Source organism: Podarcis pityusensis, assembly GCF_964106645.2.
Source record: "Podarcis pityusensis genome assembly, chromosome: 6".
In the NCBI taxonomy this organism is placed as follows: domain Eukaryota; kingdom Metazoa; phylum Chordata; class Lepidosauria; order Squamata; family Lacertidae; genus Podarcis; species Podarcis pityusensis.
In genome coordinates this window covers 56,395,046-56,419,131 of record NC_138030.1, presented here as the reverse complement: position 1 = coordinate 56,419,131, position 24,086 = coordinate 56,395,046, and the positions used below count along the sequence as shown (strand labels likewise).

The 24,086-nt window shown below is 44.2% G+C and overlaps 2 protein-coding genes across 5 annotated transcripts in view; one reads left to right on the top strand and one right to left on the bottom strand.

Moving 5' to 3' along the window:
* The window catches only part of SLC26A8 (solute carrier family 26 member 8), a 32,971-nt gene extending 24,363 nt beyond the window's left edge, over window positions 1-8,608 (top strand). For all 4 annotated transcript variants that reach the window (XM_081010433.1, XM_081010430.1, XM_081010432.1 and 1 more), the window contains 4 exons: window positions 3,563-3,892; window positions 5,608-5,662; window positions 5,794-5,987; window positions 8,100-8,608. In XM_081010433.1, coding sequence (XP_080866559.1) covers window positions 3,563-3,892; window positions 5,608-5,662; window positions 5,794-5,987; window positions 8,100-8,354 — 834 coding nt within the window. In that variant the 3' untranslated portion in view covers window positions 8,355-8,608. The remainder of the gene's footprint in view (window positions 1-3,562; window positions 3,893-5,607; window positions 5,663-5,793; window positions 5,988-8,099) is intronic.
* A 3,110-nt stretch (window positions 8,609-11,718) lies between these two features.
* On the bottom strand, window positions 11,719-21,340 carry GPX7 (glutathione peroxidase 7). Its single transcript, XM_081009675.1, has 3 exons — window positions 21,075-21,340; window positions 15,672-15,933; window positions 11,719-13,796 (listed from the first exon to the last, which is right to left on the bottom strand). The coding sequence occupies exons 1-3, from the start codon at window positions 21,315-21,317 to the stop codon at window positions 13,633-13,635; spliced, it is 669 nt and encodes a 222-aa protein (XP_080865801.1). The 5' UTR covers window positions 21,318-21,340; the 3' UTR covers window positions 11,719-13,632.
* Between the last annotated feature and the right edge of the window lie 2,746 nt (window positions 21,341-24,086).

Sequence of the window (24,086 nt, the reverse complement as noted above, 5' to 3'; positions counted from 1 at the left end):
AATGTCATCCAAGTACACCACCACGTACTTGTCTAGCAAGTCCCGGAACACGTGGTTGATGTACCGTTGGAACACAGCGGGCGCGTTGCACAATCCGAAGGGCATAACCAAGTATTCGAACTGCCCGTACCGGGTCCTGAATGCTGTCTTCCACTCATCCCCGGCTCGGATCCGAATTAAATTGTAGGCCCCCCGGAGGTCTAGCTTGGTGAACACCTGCGCCCCTTGCACCCGCTCCAGCAACTCCGAAATAAGGGGCAAGGGGTACCGGTCTGGGATGGTAATTTTGTTTAGGGCCCGTTAATCATGGCAAAGACGAAGCTCCCCACATTTCTTCTTAACGAAGAGCACTGGCGCAGCGGTGGGCGAGGTAGAAGGCCTAATGAAACCACGCTCCAGGTTCTTGTGCAGGAAGTCCTGCAAAGCTTCACGCTCTGGCTCTGTTAGAGAGTATAAGCGACTCACCGGCAGGGGCGCTCCGGGCTGGAGGTCTATGCCGCAGTCAAAAGACCGATGCGGCGGCAGCTGGTCTGCCCCCCGTTCCTCGAACACGTCTTGGTAGTCCTGGTACTCGGCGGGGAGCGTGGATGCAGCCTCCTCAGTGGGTGCGGCTGCTAGCATCTCGGACTGAGCATGGGGACATGGGTCTGGGAAGTGCACAGTCCGATTGACCCAGTCAATCTGAACATTGTGAGCCTCCAGCCAGTCCATCCCGAGCACCAGGGGGAACCGGGGCATGGAGGCAATGTCCAAAGTTCGCACCTCCCGGTGCTGCTGGAGACACAGGACCAAGGGCTGGGTCTCCCGAGTGACGGCACCCGAAAGCAGGAGCCGTCCGTCGATTGCCTCCACCTGTACCGGTTCTGGCTTGTTCTGAAGTGGCACCTGATGATGAGGGGCAAAGGCAGCGTCCATATAGGAGCGGGTTGCCCCTGAATCCACCAGAGCGTGGGTAAGAATCCAGGGCCCACCTGGAGGGTAGAGACACACCGGAACCATGAGATGTCGCAAATCCACTGGTGAGGGCCCCTCTTGCATGGTTTGGGACCCCAGGTTGCTAGGGCCTTCGGCTACCGAGGTTGGCGGTTTCCCTGTGACTGGCATCTTCTTGGGACAGGATCGGGCGTAATGTCCACTCCCACCGCAGTAAAGACACAGGTTCCCCTCCCGATGCCGCGTCTTCTCCGAGGATGAGAGGCGAGGTCGCGCAGCCCCGAGCTGCGTTGGCTCGTCCGACAACTCGGCTGTGGGCGTGGACCGGCTGGGAAGGACTGGAGCCAGGAGCCGGGGGTGCTGGCGGTCCCGGGTCTGGCGACGATCCTCCAACCGATCGTCTATCTGCAGGCTCCGCTGAATAAGGGCGTCCAGCGTGGTGGGACGATCGATCATGGCCAACTAGTCCAGTATCTCATCCGACAGTCCCTCAAGATACTGGTCCCGAAGTGCAGAGTCATTCCAAGACAAGTCTTGCGCCAACAGCCGAAACTCCATGGTGTAGGCGGCTGCAGTGGACTTGCCCTGTTTCAAACGCCTAATTGCCCGGTTGGCTTGACTCTCCTTCTGGGGGTTGCCGAATACGGCCTCCAAATGGTTGCAAAACCCCATATAGTCTGTCAGCAAGGGGGAGTCTTGCCTGAGCAGCGGCAATGCCCACTTGGCCGCCTGGTCCTTTAACAAACTGATCAAAAAGTGCACCTTGGTGCGGTCGTCAGGGAAGTTCCGGGCTTGCCCCTGAATGTACAACTTGGCCTGGGCGAGGAACATGGGAAAGCTGGCCGGGGCCCCATCAAATTTCTCTGGCAAGGCCACTGGGTACTTGCCTGGAGCCGGGGCGTCGGCCCCAGGAGCCGGTAGGGCGTCCAACCGCTGCTGAAGTGCCGTCACCGCATTGCTGAGCTGCTGCACGGTGTGAGTCAAGGCCTGGTTCTCCTGTGCAGGCTGGGATTCCTCCTGTGCAGGCTGGGATTCCTCCGGTTCAGCCTCTGAATCGGAATCCCAGGCCATCACAGGTTATCTCTCGCTTGGACTACTGCAATGCACTCTCTGTGGGGCTACCTTTGAAGGTGACCTGGAAACTACAACAAATCCAGAATGCGGCAGCTAGACTGGTGACTGGGAGCAGCTGCCGAGACCACATAACACCGGTCTTGAAACACCTGCATTGGTTCCCAGTACGTTTCCGAGCGCAATTCAAAGTGTTGGTGCTGACCTTTAAAGCCCTAAACGGCCTCGGTCCAGTATATCTGAAGGAACGTCTCCACCCCCATCGTTCTACCCGGACACTGAGGTCCAGCGCCGAGAGCCTTCTGGCGGTTCCCTCACTGCGAGAAGCCAAGTTACAGGGAACCAGGCAAAGGGCCTTCTCAGTAGTGGCACCCGCCCTGTGGAATGCCCTCCCACCAGACGTCAAAGAGAACAACTACCAGACTTTTAGAAGACATCTGAAGGCAGCCCTGTTTAGGGAAGCTTTTAATGTTTGATGCATTACTGTATTTTAATATTTTGTCTGAAGCCACCCAGAGTGGCTGGGGAAGCCCAGCCAGACGGACGGGGTATAAATAATAAATTATTATTATTATTATTATTATTATTATTATTATTATTATTATCATCTCCATTTATCAGTTTATATAAAACATGGCATTCCTTAGGGCCAAACTAAATGTTCAGTGGAGGAATACATGAAGAAGAGATGCCTATCCTACGTTGTGCTTATATGATTTTCTTGAAGTGTAATTGAGCTAATGGCCTCTAATGCAAGCAGACCTCTATTCGCTTGCTGTAGTGGTGGGAGCTGGTCCCACTGTGAGCCGTAGAAAAGGCTTTTTGTTGTTGACGCTTCAGTGCAAGCAGAAAGCCTCTATGCTGCACAGGAATGCTGTGCATGTAATAGGGAAGGGAAGAAAACTTCCTTTTCAATCCCCCCTTCTCCTTTAGGTGAACAGAGTGGGTTTTCCATTCCCATTATAAATGCACCAAGGTTTTTATTTTATGCACTTAGACATTTGAGCTTTGGTGGCTTTGCAAACCTACAGCACTCAAGCCTGTATGTCAGAATGAAAATTCCACATTAGTTTTTCCATCCAATTCCTGGATCAGAATTCCTGTTGAAAATCACCCCACAGTAAATGGGACAGGGTCAGATGCTCAGCGTTTCTCATCCAGTTCACAGTTTCTTTTTCTACTGAAATAATTGGGACTGCTGGACATTAAACTCAGTGCAAGGGTGTTTTTACAAAGATAGTTTCTAAAATTAATATGCTTTTGATAGCACTAGGAGGCATGATTAACAGTGCCTCCCTATGCATATCCACTCAGCAGCAAGGCTCAGTGAGTTCAGTGAAATTTGTGTGTAGGATTGCAGCCTAAATTGAGAATGGCAGAATTCTTGGGTGCGTGATGGTTCTTCTTGCTTTAGCCAGGCTATGTTTACATATCTTTGTAACACAACCATATACATAGTTTTCTTAAACGTATTTTAACAGGAGAAAGGAAAAATGCATAAATGAAGCTGAGTATTGTCTTAGCCTGCTCTAGAACCTCATCTCTCCTGCGTTTCTAGGTACCTTACACAGAGAAACTTCTAAGGCGGGTTCATACCGCTAATGAGATATCATCTGCTTCTTCTTTGGCATTAATACGCTGGTCAAGAATTGAGAGCAGATACCCTTCTGAGACTCATTACATAGAAAGGGAAACAGGACAGGAGTATGTAAAGAGGAAAGAAGATCTCAACAGGTTATGGTTTTGCTCAGACCCCCCTGTCACGAGATCCACAACTCATTTGCACCCACTTGAATCAGAGACATCCACTTACATGATCCACACCATTATTTTAGACTTCAGTATGGTGCACTTTGTTGATCTACAAGCTTCCTATTTGTTACGAGAGGTAAGTTGCCTGAACTATTGCAGCTTAGTAGTTTTTATTTAGCTATAGTATTCATTTAAACTAGTGCTCTCTTGCACTCGTGCTCTTATTTTTAAAGGCCCTTTTAAAAAATAATAATATGGGTGGTCATGAACACGTTTATACGAGGGTAGAAGCAAGATCAGCTGCACGCAATGTGGCAAAGCTAGATCTTGGGAGAAACTAGAATGATTCAGATAGCCAGTTTCCTACCCATAATGGTGGGGTGGGGGGATATTTTAATACAATAGCTTTTCAGTTACTTAAAGGAGGATTGATGTGCAATATGATCCTGCCATACATTTAAGTCCCAAGCCCACTTACATTCAGCAGGTGAGTTTTTCAGGCTTGCAGGAAATGTCTTGGTAGCCAAATGTTTGATAAGTTTCCTAAGAATTGAATTATGTATAAATGCCAATTACAAAAAAAAAAAAAAAAAAAAGATGATGGGGAAACCGGGAGCATAACTTGGGCTTCTAGATACAAACTAGAATTGATGTTTGCCAAAAGTGTTAGGATGTAAATCTGCCTGGATTAAGGATGGGAGGAAGGATTAAAGAACAAAAAACCCCGAAACATTAAGAACCATACAGGTGGTCAGATCAGATTCAGAACGAGACAATTGTCAGATTGTCAGAAGAGACAAAAAAAAAAAAAACTCCACAAAATTGAAAAAGCAAGTACAGTCATATTAGCATGAAACATTGAAAATGAACGTCCTAAAGCTTAAGAATTGGAAACAACAAAAGGTACTAAAGAGGGGTTGAAAGAAGTTACATCATCAAAGCAATAGTCATTTTGTTGAAAAGATGACTCAGAAAAGAACAAATATCACTGTGGCAAATTGCCCAACAATATATGCATTTCACTAACATAGGTTTTCATATGGACTGTAAACACATTACTGCTCACCTAATGGGCTACAGATTTGACCTTTCTGTTTTTCATGCCTTTCCACCATTTAGTACCCATTCATTCCTTCAGTTATTTGTATATCTGCCTTTCATTATTTGTACACAGTCTTTCATTAAAAAAAATACCAAAAGCAAGGGGGGGGGGAACTAAAACCATCTTATCAAATGATTCCTCTGATTACTAGGAAGTAGGGATGTTGGAAGGCATCGTTTTCCATTCTGCTCTGTATTCATCACATATAGTACTGTGTTCATTCCGCTGCAGTGCTTCTTACACTAAAAAAAAACTATTCTATTTGTCTCTCTGTCTTCTGTAGCAAAATTACTTAACTTACATAATTTATGCATAAATTTTGCTGTCTATGTTATGCCACCCCATTGCAGAGGAAACACAATGCCGAGCGGAGGAAGGAATGTAATCAATTACATATTGTTTGCTGGGATGATTTCCATTCTGGATGTGGGACAAATAAGCAAACACTGGCAATTTCTGCTCCTACTCCTGTTTTTGCTGGAATTCTCCAACATCCCTACTGGGAAGGGAGCAGTTTGCATCCCCCATCAGGGCTCTGAATTAGGTGGAGAAGTTTGAACTTCTCTGCCCACCCCTGCAGCATTTCTGCTTTAAATTGTTTTGGTGTATGTTTACTGTTGCCAATATTGGTGGCATGCCAGGAAAATTTCCTTGGGAGGCGGAATCAGGCCCCAGAACCAGGCGTTAGTTACCCCTGATCTAGAGACTGAAAACATCACCCATTTTAATACATTGTTTCCCTTCTACAGCTGTGTCATGCATTTCAGAATATTGGCATCACACTCCTGATAGCTGCCTGTCATCGTGAGTATAGTCGCTGCACTTTTTAAATTAGCAATTTCGGATATCGTTTGTATGATTAATGCTGTTGTAAAGCCACATCTTTTAATCATGCTGTTTTGTGTGATTATTCTTTTTTTTTTTTAATCTTATAGCCACTGTAATAAGGACCTTTGAAAAGCATGACTTTTTTGACCAGTGTGTTACTAAAGCACGGTTCTTTCCAACCTTACACGACGCAGTACTCTATGCAGTGGAGCCAGAACTCTTGGAAGAGACTGTGCCGGTAGAACCTAGTATTATCCTGCCTGAGGAAGTGTTGGCTGAAGTAACTCTAAATGAGGAAAAGGTATAATAGTTGGCTGAGACCCGTGATCAATGTAATGACCTGACAAATGCTAATCCAGAAAAGCAGTCTGATCCTTTCAACTAGGAGTTATATAAATGATTTGTTTCAGTAGCTTTTTTAGCCGTAAAAGATCTTTCCAGATGAATTATTAAGCCCAGTAGCACAGAACATTCTATCTGTTTCCTGCCATAGGAAATCAGTCCCAAATATTTTGCTGCTAGGAAAAATAAATACTCCCCCTTTGTCCTCTACTAACAACTAAATTGTGAGTACTATGTGAAATGCACGGGACGCGGGTGGTGCTGTGGTCTAAACCACTGAGCCTAGGGCTTGCCAATCAGAAGGTTGCAGTTCGAATCCCCATGTCGGGGTGAGCTCCCGTTGCTCGGTCCCTGCTCCTGCCAACCTAGCAGTTCGAAAGCACATCCAAGTGCAAGTAGATAAATAGGGAAGGTAAACTGCGTTTCCGTGTGCTGCTCTGGTTCGCCAGAAGTGACTTAGTCATGCTGGCCACATGACCTGGAAGCTGTACGCCGGCTCCCTTAGCCAGTAAAGTGAGATGAGCGCCACAACCCCAGAGTCATTCGTGACTGGATCTAATGGTCAGGGGTCCCTTTATGTGAAATGCACAAGTGTCAGGGATCCCTGTTAACTAGTGTAATTTTTTGATGGGCGGGAAATGCCCTGAGAGCAGCCTCCCGATGGTCTGTCACCCCAGGCACCTTTGGCCCAAGCTGAATCTAACACCAAAGTTTAACCAGGCTGGGAGTAATATGCCTGTGGCAATAACCAGCTGACTGTCAAGCCTCCCTTCTCCTGTACAGGTGGGTGTGGTTTGGCTAAAACAGCCTTATGGGCCAATTGGGGAGGCATGGTGGGTCAAAAGTAGCCCACAGGCTTGGATTTCCTCACTCCTGCTTTAGATTTTTCCATGCATTTGGGAAGACCAGGGGGCTAACACATGTAGTCACATAATGTTCTGAAGCCTATAAATGCCAGCAGCATTGTTTCCCATTGTCCCTGTGATCATGATGTTCAATATTAGTATGCTTCCCAAGGCTGGCCATACCATTCACCATCAGGTAAAATGAAGTGCTTATGTCAGTTGATGCTGTGGGTGGAGAGAAGTTGTACAAGTGCAATGTGTGTGCAGGGGAAGATACAGTTCTATCACTCGGAAAGTAAGATTTAGCTGCCAGCACAACCAGCCCCTGTGCATGGAATGGGAATGGGAAGGTGTCATCTTATCTTTTGCCTAGGGCTGCAAAGCGTATTGGCCTGACCTTGCTGCTGCCAACCAGCTGCCGCAGCCTGATAACTCCTCCCTCCTGTGCACATGAAATACTCTTGGAAACATTCGGACTAGCCGTTCTTGAAATAGCATGGTCACATCCAAATGTGATTAAATGCATGGGCTAAATTTATTGAGTCAGGATTTCACTTCTGGTCCTGACCCCAATATCACCATGTCATTAGGCCCTATCCCTAATGTCTGCATATTCAGCCAAAAGGTTTCTATCTGTACAGTCCTGATGTTGCAGGTCTTCTGAACATGTGGAACATGTAGCATGACCACTTCCCCACCCACTGTGGCTTGTTTACTGGTTTCCCCTTCTTCCACCTCCACCCATTCTTGAGCCCTGCCTGGAAGGGGACATATTCAGGGCAGAAAATGCTTCTGGGCATCAAGCTAGTCTGAGAAGAATATCATAAAAGCAGCCTTTAGGAATCAAGCTGCCTGTTTACTCTGCATTGCCAAAGAGAACCGAAGAGATTTGGACTAATATGCAATTAGTAAGGCAAAGATTAGCCGTTGTGTCAACAGGAGTTATTTCTAAGTAAGTGTGAAAAAGATGGTAGCTTTCAGAAATTCCCTCCTCTCTGGAGGTTGCCTGTGGTCTTTTAACAGGACAGACTGAGCATCTTTATTTTAGCTTCCTCAGCTAAATTGCAAGTTTGTGGAGTTATGGCTTTCTGCAACGGTGCATGGCCATGGGAACTCCTACGAACATATAAGATGTAGTACCTATTTGGCAACCAATTGGATGGACCAGCAACATTAACTGGGAATATAATATATATATAGGCATTGTGCATTTTTGTGTGTTTCAGGATAGGAGTCAACACTCAGGGAGGAGTCCTCATTCAGATAGGAGGAGCATACAGTCCAATGGGAACAGAGAAACTACCTCAATCAAAAGTGCACGGAGCGAAACTTACATTGATGAGCCCATATCAGATCTTTTCCGCACTTATTCTCTCCAGAGTGATATAGAGGCACTCCCTCAGCTTGAAACATCTCCCATTGAGGAAGATGAAGATGATCAAGACTGGGATGGAAAATGGAAATATAACAGTGATGTCTAAATTATGAGATCTATTAGAATTAGCTACATAAAAAAATGGTGCATATGTGACATGATTCAGGTCTGTACTGCTCCTTTTTGAAATTCTGCATCTAAATTAATGTTGTTAAAATAGCTAACCATTTTTTCCCTGACATTGCTGAAGGAAATGTTGTTGTACATACAGAGCAGATCAGAAACACATTGAGAAAGAGTGAGAGAAATGAAATTAACTATGACACTTAGAACCATTAATTAAATTGTTTAATTTTCAAAGCTTTTGTGCATTTTGCCATGTGTTATTGTTGAGTGCCTTTTCACAAAAAAGACTCTCTACTTTTAGTCTCCAGAATGTCTAGAAAAGGAACTGTCTTGTAAGAAGCTGTGCTGCTGAGAAACCTTAACTAACCCTCCATTAGAGCCTATTTTGAACAACTGAATGAGCAAAACAGAAGCCATGAAAGACCCATTGGTGCCCAAATAACAGTACCATGTTTCTCCTCTGCTGGCAATAGTAGTGGATTCTAAGGGTGTGCACCAGATTCATTCAGACCAATCCCAAACTGAGCCGGGGTGCCTTAAGATTTAGGACTTGTCAAAGGTGAAACAGAATCTGTATGAGATCGCACAGCTTTGGCAATGCAGTGAAAATCTCTGGTTAGCGCAATGGTGGATCTGGACTTCTTTTGAGAGACAGCTGTGTGACCTCTTCCAAGAGCATCCTGATAAAGGGGGGGTGGGGCTTGCTATGTCCTAATATATACCAAGAAGTCAGATGCATCAGGAATTTAAAATGAGAGAAAAGGGAGAAGCATGAGTTGCTGTGGATAATGAGAAGCCTTTCACCTTTAGACTGAGATAAAAGTATAGTATGTAGGTGAAAGATTAGTGCTAAAAGCAGGAAGTGATTTCCATTATTGCTATCTATATTTAAATTTACACCAACTCAATAGCTCCCTCGTGCCCTTTTGCCTACTTCATGATGAGTACCAGGCAGAAACATAAGAAAAGCAGTAGGGGGGAAATGAAACTGTTTCAGCTTGCTTACTTTGTGCATTGTTTGCAGTGATGTACTTCTAAATAAGCATTGCTGAAGTCGAGTATTTAGTGTCACCGGACCCATGCTGTGGAACACACTTCCAGCACCGATTCAGCAGGTATCCTCACTTTTAATTTGCATTTCTTGAAGAGCTTTTATGCCGATAGTCCTATGGAGCTTAAAAGTTTCATTGAGCAGCCTGCCATTTTAGTGATTGTTTTGTACTGCAATTAAAGATTTTTACATTGTTGAACACTGCCTTGATGTTTTGTGAGAGGGTGGTTGTTGTTGTTGGCATTTGTCTGTCTTGGAAAACTGGAGGAGTACACCTTTGCAGGTGAGGTTAAGCTGTTGGAAGGCTGCAGTGCCTGCTGTGGCTGTAGAGGCCAATGCTGGAGAGACCTGTTTTGTTGCAGTTGGGGCAGATGAAGGCATCCAGTTTGCTGCTGCAGATGCACCTTGGGGATTTTTTCTCTCTGTGCTTCTCCCAGTGGTCATTTCTCCTCTGCCTGTCTCCAGGCTCTGTGGTCGTCTGCAAGGGATTCCAGCATGTCAGGGTTGATGTTGCCAGCCTTCATGTCATGTTTGCAGTCATCTTAGTAACACAGAGTTGGTCTGCCAGCTTCCTTGGGGATCCTGCCATCTTCCATTCTGTGAACATGACCAAGCCAGCGTAGACATTGTTGAGATAGGAGTGCAAACATACTGGAAACATAGGCTTGGGAGAGCACATCTTTGTTTGGAATTCTGTCCTGCCATGTGATACTTCAAACCCTCCTGATGCAGCACATGTTGAAGGCGCTGAGGTGTTGTTCCTGATGGTTGTAACAAGCCCACAACTCACTTCCATAACGCAGCGTGCTCAACACACAGACCTGGTTGACTTTCATCTTGGTATTGGACATTAGGAATACTTTATAAATAAAAATCTATTGTATTTGAAGGTGAGCAAGTTAATGAACCCCTGATGTCATTAGGTCCTGGCGCCATTAGGTCCTGTAAGAGCTGGCATGGTGAGTTAGCGGCTGGGTCTGCCACAGGGTCCTTGTGTCTGTCTCTCTGTTACATAGCCTGTAGTTGCGGGCATGAAGTGGACTGAAGTAGCTGCCTCAGGCGGCAGAATCCCATGAGCCAGTACTCCCATGGACACCCAGCCCTGCTGCTGCCAGAGAAGCTGTGGCAGCTTCCGGTGAGATGTTGCATGATCTCATAGAACTCTTGTGAGAGCTCCCTAAGATCTCACCGGAAGCTGCTGCTGCACGCCCCCCCCCCCATGAGATGGTGAGGCAGGGCTGAAGTGGAGGGGGGCGGCATCCTTACCGTTTTGCCTCAGGTGGCAAAACAGGCTAGGGTGCTACTGGTTGCCTGTGAGCAGCTCTTTTTAAGTTGGGGGAGATGTCTGTAAGCAAGTCAGGTCAGCCATTCAGAGTCTGTGTGAGGGATGTATCATCATCCAGATTAGGCTATGAGATGAGAGCCAGTGTGGTATAGTGGTTAAGAGTGGTAGACTTGTAATCTGGTGAACCAGGTTCGCTTCCCCGCTCCTCCACATGTAGCTGCTGGGTGACCTTGGGCCAGTCACACTTCTCTGAAGTCCCTCAGCCTCACTTACCTCACAGAGTGTTTGTTGTGGGGGTGGAAGGGAAAGGAGGTTGTTAGCCGCTTTGAGACTCCTTAGGGTAGTGATAAAGCAGTATATCAAATCCAAACTCTTCTTCTTCTATATATCACTGGTGATACATTTGAGTGGTTTTAACTGTGGGCTGTAAGTAACATATGCCGTGACAACACACCTGAGCTACATTGCCGTTTTCTACTGATCATTGTGTAAGATTTGGGGCTTTGGGAACACAGGTCTAAAGCTCCCTTCTTAGAGATGGGCTCCTTGGAAACAGAGCTCCGAAATTCCCCCTACAGGTTGACAGACTAGGGTGTTGCAGGAGGATCATCCCGCTTGGTGGGAACCTATTGTATGTATTTTATTTTGAGAGGGGGGCTTATTCAAAAGGGTAAAATTGTAAAATAGCAGGGTCCACTGACAAATGGTTCCTGACAAGTAATTCAGTTATAGAAGAGAGTAGGCAGATTGCAAATTTGTCTTTCACCAATTTGGGTACCCTCTATAATATTTTGTGGAGGGAGTAAGGGAGGAGTGTCCAAAGTATTAATCAGCAGGATCAATGAATAATGGTCACTTTCAACTCTGTTACTAGGCAACAAGTTACTATGGGCCAAGCTATTATGAAAAAACTTGGTCTCTCTCTTCAAGGTGCTTGATTCTTTTAAGATTCTAATGGATCACATTCAAGCAAACTGTGTGTAATGTATGGAAGTTCGCAAACATCTGTTAAAATGATGTAGGGATCTCCTTTTATTCTGGTTCAGTCAACAAAAATTCTCCATTCCTTTCACCAGTGGTTATAAGCTGACATATGTACTTCCTTTTCTGAGTCAAGTCACTTAATTCCAACAACACGGATTACAACTGAAGGAAATCTATGGATGCTTCCAGAAAACAACAAAAATATTTTTAAAGCCCTATGTGAGCTCTAATTCACTATTTGAGCATTACCTAGTTTCCATCCCATGGGAAGCCAACTTGGAGGCCTCCAGATGTTGTGAACTTCAATTCCCCTCCGTCACAGCTAGCATGACTAATGGTGAGGGACGAGGCAAGCTGTAGGCCTCAACATTCAGATGCCACCAGGTTGGTTACCTGTTCTATGTGAAGGGGAAGCAGCTCTTTCCGTGGCACCTACCCATCCCATGCTGAATCTGGAGAAACTTAGTGAAACTCACAACCCTTTCTAAGACTCCCTGTGTAAGTGGGGTGAAAGCCTTAAGTTGTTCTCAGATGTAGATGTGCACAGCTGAGAAAGCTTTCCCCAACATCTGCAAAGTTTCTGTTTCACCAGGCTTCTCAAGGCAAGCTGCAAAGATGAATGAAATCTTTTGTCAGTTTCAGTAATGATTTTTTTAAGGGTAGATGCCTCTGGAACATGAGAGGGCCAGAAGGGTAGGCAACCAAAAAGACATGCCATCAAGAACATCGCCAACCACACCTCTGCTCTAACAATGCTACATTTCACACCTAAGAGGACTTTGCAGCAATTGAAAGGAAGTTGCTTATTATTATTATTATTTTAAAAATCACAATAAATCAGCACATGCAAAATGCTGGATGACAACAGACAGAACACAGGAATGCAACAGTTTGGGATTAATGGGTCCAAATGTTTCCTTCCATTCAGAAAAGGGACTTTGGTCCAATAGGGGCTCCTGCTAACAGGATTCTTGTCCTCCAACTGTAGCCCCCCCCCCCAATACTGTCTTCCTTTCTGTTTGAGCGGGTCCGACAATCCTCTCAAACAGGTTTTTTGTTTTTTAAAATAATTGGCAGGAAAAATCTCATTTTCATTGAATAGAAAGTCACAGGATTCTTAGATCCATCCTAGTGTATGGATTCTCAGGGATAAATGAATGTGACTGGTGTGAGTGCAAGCAAATACAGATAGTGTCAATGTGCTCTTGTTTCCCAGCATAAAAACTGCATCTTAAAACCACACGCAGGTTAAGATCTATTATACCTATTCTGGGTTGCATTTCGTAAATGCCCTTGATGAACAAGTTCATGATAGGGTAGCTATTAGTAATATTTCTCTAGGAAATCCTAGAGTGCTGAGGTTATTTACCTACAGAGAGATCCGAATTGGTTCTTCACCTCACCACGATCAATAAGTGACTTGAAATGGGAAATAAACCCCAGACCTTTGGTGTGTTTCCCCTGAGAAGAGAACCAGTTCCTTCTGGGTTAAATAATGGATTGAATGCAAGACCAAAAAATAAAATACAGTACAGTGGTACCTTGGGTTAAGGACTTAATTTGTTCCGGAGGTCCGTTCTTAACCTGAAACTGCTCTTAAGCTGAAGCACCACTTTAGCTAACGGGGCCTCCCGCTGCCGCTGCGCCGCCAGAGCACAATTTCTGTTCTCATCCTGAAGCAAAGTTCTGAACCCGAGGTACTATTTCTGGGTTAGCGGAGTCTGTAACCTGAAGTGTATGTAACCTGAAGCGTATGTAACTTGAGGTACCACTGTATTGTACTTGGAGGATGGAGCTAACTCATGTTGATGGAATTCATATTGACAATTTTTTAAAATTACATTTTCTTTTAGGAATGAGAAGAGTGAAAATAATGGTCCAAATGATAATCAGAGGTTCAAGAATTAGTGGGGTGTGTGGGTGTGGGTATGGGTGTAATCACAGTTCATCTTTTTTCTTCAGGATGATATTCCTCACAAGTTCAGTGATGTGAGGTTTTATTTCCTCAATAGTGACAGTAGAGTCCCAAGCCTTTACCGTCTTCCCATTTGGATCTACAAGGTATTTCCAGAAATTCCAGGTTGGCTCCTCACCAGTGGAATCTACATAGGAAGGGGAAATGACATATAATTTGATTATTATTCAGTTATAAAGAAAAAAGATACTAATGATGGATTTGATTGTCAAAATCAATGCAGAAGTTTAGCAAAATAAAAATGTAGGCTAAGCAAAATCTTAGGAAAAACTATGGGCACACCACACGTTTAAAGAACATCCAATCTACTTTCTTCTTCTTATTTATTAAATTTGTATACTGCCCTATACCCATAGGTCACAGGGCAGTTCACAACATAAAATGACTATATATGTAAAAAACACAAAATACATAATAAAAATAAGAACAAAAACAAATCAATAATCCCCTCTTCCACAAACACATTTAAAAGGGCATCGTGTCAATCAGCCAAAGGCATGGTTAAAGAGGAATGTCTTCACCTGGCACATGATGGTATATAATCAAGGTGCCGGCTGAACCTCCCTAGAGAGAGCATTCCACAAATGGGGAGCTGCTGCAGAAAAGGCCCTTGTGCTGCTACCCTCTGGACTTCTCGTGGAGGAGGCTCATTAAGAAGAGCCCCAGAATATGATTTCAGGGTCCAGGTAGGTTTATATGGTGAGAGGTGGTCCTTAAGGTATTGTGGTTGTGAGCCATTTAAGGCTTTCTAGGTCAAAACCAGCACTTTGAATTAGCCCTGGAAACTAATTGGCAGCCAGTGCAGTTGAGCCAATATCAGTGTAATATGATCAAACTGTCTTGCCCCTGTGAATGTGTGATTTAAATCACATGGCTTCCAAAGCACATGATCCAACATCTTTAACAAACAATAGTTCCCAGGATTATTTGAGGGAAATCATGGATATGTATTAAATGTATGGTGTTGATCTGCTATAAGGGCTTATCCACTGTTCCTCTTGTATTGCTGCTTCCCCCCAGAGAAAACCTTGTGGGACACGATGCTGAGGTTTAGTATTTTTATCCTTAATGCCCAAAACTTTATTTTCATTGACTGCTTCTGCGAGTAATCAGGTGCTGGAGCATGCAAACCCTTTCTCTGGGTACAAGCTATCAGCCTTCTTCTAGGGAATCTCTGGGTTTCTCTCATCCTGTTTTCTGTTGAGCTGAAGAGATCGCTTAGCAATTCTTACAAGGGCTCCTTTCAGTCATTCTGCTTCTGGTAGAAGGCTAGAGGCAGGATGAGTTTCCTCATCTTATAACTCTCATTTTTGTAGGGGCGCTTTCAGACTGTCGCTATTCTTGGGTGAGATTCAGTCACATACCAACCAATTCAGGTTGCTCAGTTATAGTTGACTGGGAAGTCCTGTGCAATAAATCCACTTCCCCAAATGATTGGACTTTTTTGCAATAAGGAAAGTGATGGGGAAAGTGTGGGATGCAATGTTGTCTAACCTCCCTGCAAATAAATCAGGCTAAATGTTCGATAAACAGTTGTTCATCCGGACACAGTCCAGGAGGCATAAGCTCCAACTGTTGCTTACATTCAAAAGACTGCACAAATGATATCTGGAAAAGTTTAAGTGGAACCTGTAGAGGAGGCCATCTACACTTTTCCAGGAACACACATCTGTGATTTGAATGTTTTTGTACTACTTTGATTTGAAGGACAAGGCAATTAAACCTCAACTGAATTCCTGTCATTCCTATTGAGTTCCTGGGAGACAGAAAAAAGAAGATAGAACATAATCACAACAGATGCTCTAGAAAGAGATTGCCTTTTCACCATTTAACCTTGACTGCATTGAAGAACTGGCCCTTACACCTTGCTGAATATTGCCAACCTCCCTGCCGCTCCCCCCCCCCCATCTGAAATGGCACCGCTCGCTATCATAAATCATCTACGACTTTGGGGGCAAAGCAGATTCAAGGTCAGCCGCTCTAGAATGCCTGCTGTACTCACCAATTAAATATTTGAAGGCTGGATTTGCCCCGGTGCCCTTGACTGCTATCTTGCTGAACATGGGAAAGGTGACTCCATATGTTTTCCTGGCAAAACTCTCAATTTCTTTGTTGGTACCTGGTTCTTGAAGTCCAAATTGATTACAAGGGAATGCCAGCACGTTAAAATGATATGAGCCAAGTTCTCTCTGCAGCTGTTGAAGGGCTTTGTAGTGGCTGTCTGTATAGCCACACTCACTTGCAACATTGACAACTAAGGCCACCTAAAGGGAAAATAACAATGAGGAGACATATTATTTATTTCACTTATTAGATAGCTAGCTAGACCGATGATAGATATAGATCCCTGCATTTTAAAAAACCCAGGGCAATTCATAGCACTATAAATACATCCTCACTAAAATTCAAACATTAAAATACAGCAACCAATATTTGCAACAATGCCCACAGTAAGCCAGACCTAGCTACAGACTTGGCATCAATGACCAGATAATGCCCAGATAAACAAATGAACCTTCAGCAGGCATTGAAAACTCATCCCTGTTGATGCTTGCTTTGCTTCAGAGGGGAGGTGATTCCATAAACTGGGTGCCACAACAGATAAGGCCCTCTCCCAGATTGCTGCAATATTGATTTCAGCAGGAGAGCCTCTGCAGATCTCAGTGAACAGGTGGGTCCTTCACATAACCTGGCCTTGGCCTCCATGAATTTCTTTAATCCATTTGAGTTGGTGGCTATGGCTACCTCTTGTAGGAAAGAATTTCATAGTCTGATTACGTGCTGCATAAAGAAGAGGTTGGTGTTTTTTTTTGACCTACAACATTCAGCTTCATTCAATGTCCACAAGTTATAATGTTATGAGAGAGGAAGATAAATCTTTGTTGATCCACGTTTTCCACGTTGTGCATCATTTTATAAATATCTGCCATGCCACTTCTTGCTTTCCTTTTTTAAAACTAAAAAGTCAAAAATGCTGCAGGCTTTCTTCACAGGGGACTCACTCTATTCCCTTGGTCATTTTGCTTGTCCTTTTCTGAACCTTTTCAAACTCTACGATATCCTTTTTAAGGTGAGGTGGCCAGAACTGAACACAGTATTCCAAATGCTGTTGCACCATAGATTTATAGAACAGCATTACTACACCAGCAGTTTATTTTTAATTTCTTTCCTAACGATCCCCAGCAGAGAGTTTGCCTTTTTCACAGCTACCGCACACTGGGTCAACATCTTCACTGAGCTATCTACTACAACCCCAGAGAGGTCACTCAGTACAGTGGTACCTCAGGTTAAGTACCTAATTCGTTCCGGAGGTCCGTACTTAACCTGAAACTGTTCTTAACCTGAAGCACCACTTTAGCTAATGGAGCCTCCTGCTGCCACCGCGCCACCGGAGCCCAATTTCTGGTCTCATCCTGAAGCAAAGTTCTTAACCTGAAGCACTATTTCTGGATTAGCGGAGTCTGTAACCTGAAGCGTATGTAACCTGTAGCGTATGTAACCCGAGGTACCACTGTAATGATTTTGTTGACTTTCTGATACATATTGTTAGACTACAGCAACACCTAGAACCCCAGCCCTGTCTGCAGAAAATTCCCCATAGAGCATTCAGAAATTCCTGGATTCCATACATCTCTGGGGGCAGACCATTCTAATGGGTCCCTACCCCTGTAGGAGAATACTCCTGCCCTGGGACCAAACCTCACCAGGAAATGGTCTGAGAAGGACAACGGAATTTCTCCAGCCCTCCTTTCCCAGACATATCTCTTTCATCTCTTGGAGCAAGAGTTATATTGAAGACATGCCCTGCTCTATGCATCAGGTCAATGACAAATAGAGACAGTTTCATGGTTGTTATGGAGGCCATGAAGTCCCAAGCAAGCCCACATAAGGCGGCCTTGGCACAAATGTATGAGTTCATTAGCAGTAATGTAGTTGTACATTTTGAAGTGCAGGTCATCATGACACAGATTTCCCTCTATTTTCAATGTTCTGAAGAGGAAGGCATTAGCAGACTTAGGAATTGCCACATTTTTCCGAAGTATAAAATATATTTAAGGGGGGGAGAGAAAAAACTAAAATAGACCAAAAAGTATCCTCAGTGGACATGGAATGATAGCTGACTATTGGAATGGGAGAATAGAAAACTGGATGAAGATTCATCAGCTGGACTGACTGGAGTACTCAGCAGTGCAAAATCTTGTTGCAGGACTCGTGTATGTGTATGTGTGTGCGCACACATGTGTGCAAGTAACATTCTCTGTGTGTGTGTCTCTCTCTCACACACACTTATCTTCTCGTTCAGGCGACCAATGTGACATTGATAAATGTACTATTTACAATGAGATGTAGTTTTATCTCTGAAGCTAAGCAAATCTAGATCTGAACAATAGCTGAATTGAAAACTTCCTGAGAGTCCCATGTATGCAGATATCAGGTTCTTGGAGAGATCCACCTAGATACTTTGCTCCTTCATTGCCCCCCTGGTTTTTCCCCCCCTGGTGCCGCCCTTGTTGTGACCCATGGCTTCTTTGCAATAACTGCTTTTTACTCTCAGTGTGATGCAATTTATTTATCTGCCTGATATCAGGCCTCTTTGTTCTCTTTTAAAACTCACAAAAAATTCCAGAGCTTCTGTCTTTTCAGCTTAGCTTTGCTATCCCCAGACTAGGAGCATCTCTTCACAAAGGGCAGGGGGAGGGAACCTGTGGCCCTGCACATGTTGGACTCCAATTCCCATAAGCCTAATCAATAGAGTCAATGGCTGGAGATGATGGGAGGGGACATACAAAGGGCTACAGGTTCCACATCCATCACAGAGTTAGTTAGGAATGGCCTGCCAATATGAAGCCTTCTATAGTTGTTGCATTTATATCCCAACTTTCCTCCAACAACAAGCATAGGCAAACTCCAGCCCTCCAGATGTTTGGGACTACAATTCCCATCACCCCAGCTGACAGGACCAGTGGTCAGGAATGATGGGAATTGTAGTCCCACACATTTGGAGGGTCGGAGTTTGCCTATGCCTGTCCAAGGAGCTCAAAGTACTACATGGTTTTCTTCTTCCACGTTTTATCCTCATAACAACTATGTGAGGTAGGCTGAGAGACTGTGATTGGCCCTGTGAGCTTCATGGGTGAGTGGGGATTTGAACCCTGGTCTCCCAAAGGCCTAGTCCAACACTCAAACCACTACACCACACTGGCTCTAGGCTTGTCAGTGTGTCTGTGTCCAGATAGCCACAATATATCATAGCTTTCTAGGATCTGGGTATGGCCGACTGCAATGCTGGACTAGGAGCATGAGAATGTTTTGTCTGGATATGCTTGTAAGGGCAGTGTGAATGCATAAACATCTCTTGAGCCAGAAGAAGGACTGACTTTGTCAACACTGCATTAAAAAAACCCTGCCAGGTATTTTCAATAGTTTTTTCTATAACAAGCTCTCTTGTGTATTTGCTTCCATGGGTTGTGTGTGGAGGGGATAAGGGATATATAGTTTCTGAACACATTGTGGGCAGTGTCTTAATGCAAGCGTGGGAGTGAGCTTTACAGAAGTGCAATGTCCTATGCAAAGCACTCTGTCCCTAGATGATACATTTCCAGTTCAAATTAGCAGCGTCTTTATTTGTTATGCTGAACAATGTATATACATCCAGGGCAGAAAGGGAAATCCCAAATTTTTCTCTGTGAGATGGATTGAGTCTGTCCCTTAGAGCTCAGATTCTCAGAGCCCTAGGAGTTAGAGGGAGTTTCCAGTGGGATCATTCTTTGCAGTATCCATAATTTCCAGCATTAGTTTGTCCATTTAATTGAAAATTACCCATTTAGAGGAAAATCAGGTAATTTAAAAAAAACCTATCACCAACAATCAATATGTGATACCTGAGCAACCAATATGCAAGATTAAATCTGTCTGGAAGCACCCTTAATTCAGGATGTAATGGACCTTTTCTAGTTTCTGACAGCAGGTAAGAGCAAAAGCAATTATCTGCTGATATACTTACAATATCAAAATTACTGTGAATCAAGTTTGCCATCTAGTGTCCACTGTAAGCACCTCACACTTTGCTCTTTTAGAAGTGTCCAAGGGTGTGTGGATGAAGAAAATAGGGAGCAATAGCTATGTGAGGATGAAACTAAAGCAATTAATTCGTATGTAGTACCAGTTGTTTATACCCAGAAAAGGGAAAAATTATACCTAAATACAATAGTTCAAGTTGTCAGAACGTTGATGACCATATGTTCTGACCACCTAAACTGTTTCAGCATAGACAGAGGTGGGAAAGAGGGGAGTCCATAGGAAATGACTTAGCTAACCTAGTCTAGTGCTCTTCAGACGTTTTGGACCACAATTCCCATCATCCCTAGCCAACAGAGCCTGACTGTGGTTGATAATGGGAGTTGTTCAAACCATCCGGAGGGCACCAGGTTGGCAAAGGCTGAACTACAGCCTGCAGTCTTGGAGAGTGTTAGAACAGGGTTTGTTTTTTAAAGTTAAGTACTGCAGAAAAAGATAGGTTTTTCAGCTTCCATTGCAGGTTTTTTTAAACATATGCAAATATACATTACTGCTTATAAGTTAAGCAGCACATTTCAAGAATATGAATTTAAGGGTTGAATCTAACGTGTATCATACTCAGAGTAGACCCCCCTAAATTAATGGGCATGACTAACTTAGCGTCATTAATTTCAGCGGGTTTATTCTGAGTAGAACCTAGTTCAGACCTTTAGAAAAAGAACATATATAGCATCTTTAATATCTGTAACAGATAAATTAAATGCCTCTTCTTCAGGTAACCCTCCGCATCACATAACACCAATGTTAAAATTTAAAAGAGCAGCGGTAGTTTGACAGGGTTATAAAATGTCAAATTAGATGTTTCCTGTTGAATTCCTCTGTAGCACTGGGCCTCTCCCTCCCACCGTTTTTTCTCCCACCCTGTTAAACAAAATGAAGTTTTCTTAAGAAGGCAGCGAACATATTGCAATGACAATCTGTAACTATTTTTAAAAGAAAGGAGGGAAACCCGCATGGATCCCGATGATGGTGCTTCAACAAGTGGCATCGCCAGAAAAGAACGTAGGCGTTGCGATTCCGAGTGAATGAAAGGCGTCTTGCCTGCCTGCCACGTATACGCGGAATACTCTGGGGGGAAGGAACATCTCATGCAAGAACAAGCAGAAAAGGGACCTGACTGCAGCAAACTTCTGGTGCTTTAATAGAGATTATAGCAGAGCCGTGGGCGCCAATTCGCAGGCAACGCGCCCCAAACGAGACCGTTCCCAAACCGGTCAAGCCAGTTAAAAGATGCATTCTCTCCCCCCACACCGTCCGTCATGCAGGCATGCCGATGAGACTCGCTGGTTATCTGGGGCAGCAGAGGCAGCTCTCCTTGCAAACTTACCGAGCCTCTGTATTTGTCCAGGGAAACTAGCTTGCCCCTGATGTTCACCACTTTGTAGGAGTAAAAACTGTCCTCTTTCTGTTCGGTGGCGGAAAATGCTAAGAAGAGCAACGCTCCTATGACGATCAGCATGGCTAAGGGGATAAGAAAAACTTTGGGGAAGGAGGGATCCGCTTTGTGCTCTACACTGCCCTCAGGGTCTAACATACTGCACACAAGCCCGGCACTGACGTCCTCCACCATCGCAAAGCACAGCCGGAAAGAAGCGTCGCCTGCTGCAAAAAGAAATTGCAACAGTTTTTCCTATTTCCGTGTGAAAGCAATCCACATCTTCTCTCTCTCTCTCCCTCTTTTTTCCCCCCAAGGGAATCTCCTAAACAGTTTATTAGTGATCTCGCCTATCAAATGCCTGATTTGAGATTTGCAGTTCGCGCTTTTCGTTTTGCAAAGGACTCTAAGGCTAATAGTCTCTTTTCAGACTAAAAAACAGCCAAAAAACTCCAGGCTAGTAATCTTTCTGGCTTTGTATACAAGACTGATACAATCTCTACACATAAATCCAATAAATCAAAGATGCATTTTAAGTGAACCATAAAATACCAAGCTAGAGGAAAAAAGCTGTCATCATTATCCAGTTTGAGATATATATTTGAAAGTTGCTTTGACCATGACTGATGACTGGGGTGACCAGGAAGCACAAGTGTCTCTTGCTTCCGCCCCATGAGGCCACTACATCCAGCAGTGAAGAAGCCCTTTAGCACCACCGAGGGCATGGGCGTAGACAGGGGGTGCAGGAAAGGGCAGATGCCCCCCTAAATCAAGTAAATAAGTAAAAATACCCGACCAATTGCATCGCAGATAACTTGGTTCTGCCCCCCCCCAACATAAAGCCTGCCCCCTCCTAAAATTAATCCTGGCTATGCCCATGACTGCAGGTATTGCTTTTCTGTGTTTAGCAGGAGGTAACAATAAAATGGAAAGTTTCCTATCCACTTCCCTTTTTGTAAAAAGGCTGATTCCAAGAGGAAGAGGGTTTGTTATGCAAGAGCTTCAAATCAGCTTAAATTGTGTAACCTGAACCTGCCAGTAAGTGATTGAATCTCAGCAAGCAACAGTCTGGAAACAGCAATTGATCCTTGGACAGAAGCTGTCCTTGTATCCAGGGTCACTGGGATTTCCTGTTCTATCCACATTCGTGTTCCATCTACATCTAAAACCACTCTTAGTTTTATAAATGAAGCAGGCAGAATAAGTATGTGTATGCAGGATTTATTTATTGCAATATTGATATGGCATTTATATGTATTTTTTCAACCCCTAAAGCAGTTTGCAATAATAAAATACAATATACGATATATTTTGGAAAGTTCACCATGCATTTGGACACCTCTTTTAAGATATTGTAACCAAATTCTGCATCATGGTTCCTGAGATCAAAAAGTAAGTTTTCATCTATGTTTGGACACAACTAGCACCATTTGAATAAAGATGGCAGACTGAACCTTTCAAAATAACTGATTTTAATCACTGGTTTTAACAACTGCTTTCAAAACTGCACTGATTTTTTTTGGGTAGGGGTTAGAATTCCCTGTTTCTTTCTTGTTTTCTTTAAAAAATCAAATGAAAGAGTGAGAATGTAGTGGAGTCACTGACCATGATAAATATAACAGTGGTGCAGTGAGAGCATGTTGGACTTGAAGGAGAGCTAAGTTCACATTTATTTACAGTGGTACCTCTGGTTGCGAACGGGATCCGTTCCAGAGGCCCGTATGCAACATGAAAAGAGTGCTACCCGCAGTGGCACATCTGCGCACACACGGGTCGCAATTCGCTACTTCTGCGCATGCGCATGATATCATTTTGCGTTTCTGTGCATGGGCGTGCGGCAAAACCCGGAAGTAACCCTTTCTGGTACTTACGGGTTGCCGCAGGACATAACCTGAAAGAATGTAACATGAAGCGGACGTAACATGAGGTATGACTGTATAACATTTTTATCCCCCTGTCTTCCAAGGAACTCATAACAGCTTGAAAGCTGTGCCCCAGTTTATCCTCAAAATAATTCTGAAAGGTAGGTAAAACTGAGAATGTGAGTGGGTCAGTGAGCTTCATCATATCCAAGTGAAGATTTGGACCAGGATCTTCCTGCTCCAAGTCCAACATTCAAGTTAAGGGTGCTGGAAATTGCAGCTCTGTGAGGTGTAAACTACAGTTCCCAGAATTCTTTTTTTGGGGGAGGGGACTATGTGTTGTAGATGTGTATTGTAAATGCTTTAAATGAATGCTGTGGGTGTGACCTGTGCTAGCTCTCAAATTCTTATTTAGCTGTTAAATTCCTTGGGTGGCCTTGGACAAGTCACTGATTCTCAGCCTAATCTAGGCATGGCCAAACTTGGCCCTCCTGCTGCTTTGGGACTACAACTCCCATCATCCCTAGCTAACAGTACCAGTGGTCAGGGATTATGGGAATTGTAGTCCCAAACAGCTGGAGGGCCAAGTTTGGCCATGCCTGCCCTAGTCTATCTAACCAGGCTATTGAGAGGAGAGTAACCCTCTATAGGCAACCAATCTCCATGGAGGAAGGACAAGAAGAGTATGCATGCATGTATATGAAAGGAGATAAGATTTGTTAGCCTTTAGTGTGCATCTTGGCCTAATCGCACTGAAAGTGTCCTGAAAAATCCTGGAGACTGCTGGTGTAGAGTGGAGACTGGCAATGAAAGAAGGACAAGTGCTGCAATTCTGTGCTCGCTTGCTGGAGACTAAGTGTCACTGAATTCAGCAGTTGGGAAACAATGGAGGAGTGCACCTTTGGGGGTGAAGTCAAACTGTAGGAAGGTTACAGCGCCTGCTGTGGCTGTGGAGAGAGAGACATGTTTTTCTTGCAGCTGGGGCAGATGAAGGCATCTGGCTGTGTGGCTGCAGATGCACCATGGTGTTTCTTCTCTCTGTGCTCCTCCAGCATTCATGTCATGTTTGCAGACATCTTTGTCATGCAGAGCTGATCTGCCT